A 2,197-nucleotide genomic window follows, 5' to 3' on the forward strand; every position below is an offset into this window, starting at 1 on the left:
ACTTATATCATGTTATTGGATTGGCCTTGATATATCTAGTTTCATTTAGATTAACAAACCCAAAACTGAGGAAAATCAGTTTGCAGTGTTAAGTGGTGTTCTAACTCATTGCACTAATGCTGCAGAAACCAGGGGCCTAATTGTTTTTGTTGTTCTTTTAGGAAAATGTTGTTTCACTGTTATGCACTTTTTTTCTATGTATGTAATTGCATTGGCACTGATATGTCTGGTTTTGATTCAGATTAACAAACCAAAAACTTGGGAAAATCAGTTTGCAGTGTTAAGTGGTGTTCTGAATCGATGCACCTGATACCAGGTGCCTAGTTTTATGTCGTGCTTTTAGAAAAACAATCTGTTGTGTATGTTTACAATAAAGCATTTTACCCCCAACCGGGGTGTTTTCAACAAATGTTTCATCCGATTTAATATATTTAAACTGAAATCATAATTTAATGATAATAACTGAACTGCGTAAGTAAGCTACAACTAGGTATTTGGTACATTATACTTAAGATATTAAGTGTATTAATTGTGCAAAGAAGTAAACTTGGCAAAACATTTTGAGTTAAATCGATTTTGAATTGAGTGTAATGTACTTAACATTTTCAGTTAAATAAACTTAGGTTTTCATTACAAATTACTTATTTTTTTTAAGGCAACCGGTTTCCTTTTTTAAGTAAATTCAACTGATCCGGGTTTAGAGTGTAAGCTTTTATCCTTAATGCTTTTTCCCCTCACGTTACTTTTACTTTTATACTTAAGTAGTTTTGAAACCAGTACTTTTACACTTTTACTGGAGTAAAAAGCTTGAGTTGATACTTCAACTTCTAAAGAAGTCTTTTTAAACCCTAGTATCTATACTTCTACTCAAGTAATGAATGTGAATACTTTTGACACCACTGTGTGAAACACTCATATACTGTAAACACCATTCACAGAGAAAAGTCAGAGAAATTTAATACAAGAACAAGAAAATGTTCCTGCATGAGGCCCCATGTGTTTTTGTCTGTGTTTTTCTCTCTAGTTATTAGTGAAGTTTAGGAGGAAAATACATTATTTATATTATGATTTAATCAAATGTCAAACCAACATGATTTAAAATAATATAAAAAATGAAAATGAGCTATTTGTGTTACATTTAGTCAGATTTGTGTTTAAAATACAATAATATATTTGCAGATAAATTTTCTGCCAGTCAGTTAATTTCATAACTCTTATTACTGTAATTCTAGTCAAGTTTCTTTATTATTAATAATATATCCTTATTACTAATAAAATGATATTAAATATAAAATATCAGAGGTTTTATTGAAGGTTCTATTAAATATAAAATGTTTATTATAAACGAGTCCTCACTGTATATTTGTAAACATATTTAACAGTCACAGTTACCTGCATATGCAAATGATCATTTAGACCCAAATTAGTGAGTATTTGTCCTCCTCCACTTTACCATACAGATAAAAACCTGAACCTAGGCCTCAGTCTCTGTGCCACCCCAAAGTGAGTGCTGGGCCCAGCCTGGCCACCCCTATGAAAAAAGTCTGGCTCTGCCACTGCCTGTCATAATGAACCTCCTGCAAATGGACCCTTACTCAGGCTCAGTCAGCTCTTTGGTAGAGTCGCACCAGGCTTTACATTTAAATAAAGACAAAATGGAATTCAAATAATGTCTGGATAGAATTACAGTTAAATCATGCTGATAATCTAACTCATTGTTTTTATTCCCCAAATTCAGTAGTTTACCTGAGCAGGTGACTCCAGCATCTTCATCATGACCACAGTAATGTTTCCCCCACCCTCGTGAACTACAGCTCTTCAGTGTCGACTCTGATCCTCTACAGCGCACATTATCCATCCAAATTAGTCCTGATCCTTCTCCAAAGTGAGCACCCTCATGTACATTTACAGCCTCCCCACATTGCAGCTCTCTACACACCACTGCAGCATCGTCCATATCCCAGTTATAACCACACACTGTTCCCCACTGACCATCATGAAGAACCTCCACTCTCCCAGCACAGCGACTTCCACCATCCACCAACCTCACACTGTCTGAGAGAGAGAGAGAGAGACATGGGAGTTTATCACACACACACAAACACAGTTTTTTCTCTCACACACAAAAAACACATGCAACAGACACTTTCTCTCTTTCTCTCACGCACACAACACACACACCATTTTTTATCGTACA

The 2,197-nt window shown here is 35.0% G+C and overlaps 1 protein-coding gene across 1 annotated transcript in view; it reads right to left on the minus strand.

Moving 5' to 3' along the window:
* Positions 1-1,957, minus strand: part of LOC128533929 (scavenger receptor cysteine-rich type 1 protein M130-like) — a 27,381-nt gene extending 25,424 nt beyond the window's left edge. The window contains exon 1 of the mRNA XM_053508165.1: positions 1,747-1,957. Within this exon, the coding sequence (XP_053364140.1) occupies positions 1,747-1,957 (211 nt within the window). The remainder of the gene's footprint in view (positions 1-1,746) is intronic.
* Positions 1,958-2,197: the final 240 nt, after the last annotated feature.

The sequence above is a fragment of the Clarias gariepinus genome, chromosome 12 (assembly GCF_024256425.1).
Source record: "Clarias gariepinus isolate MV-2021 ecotype Netherlands chromosome 12, CGAR_prim_01v2, whole genome shotgun sequence".
Classification (NCBI taxonomy): Eukaryota; Metazoa; Chordata; class Actinopteri; order Siluriformes; family Clariidae; genus Clarias; species Clarias gariepinus.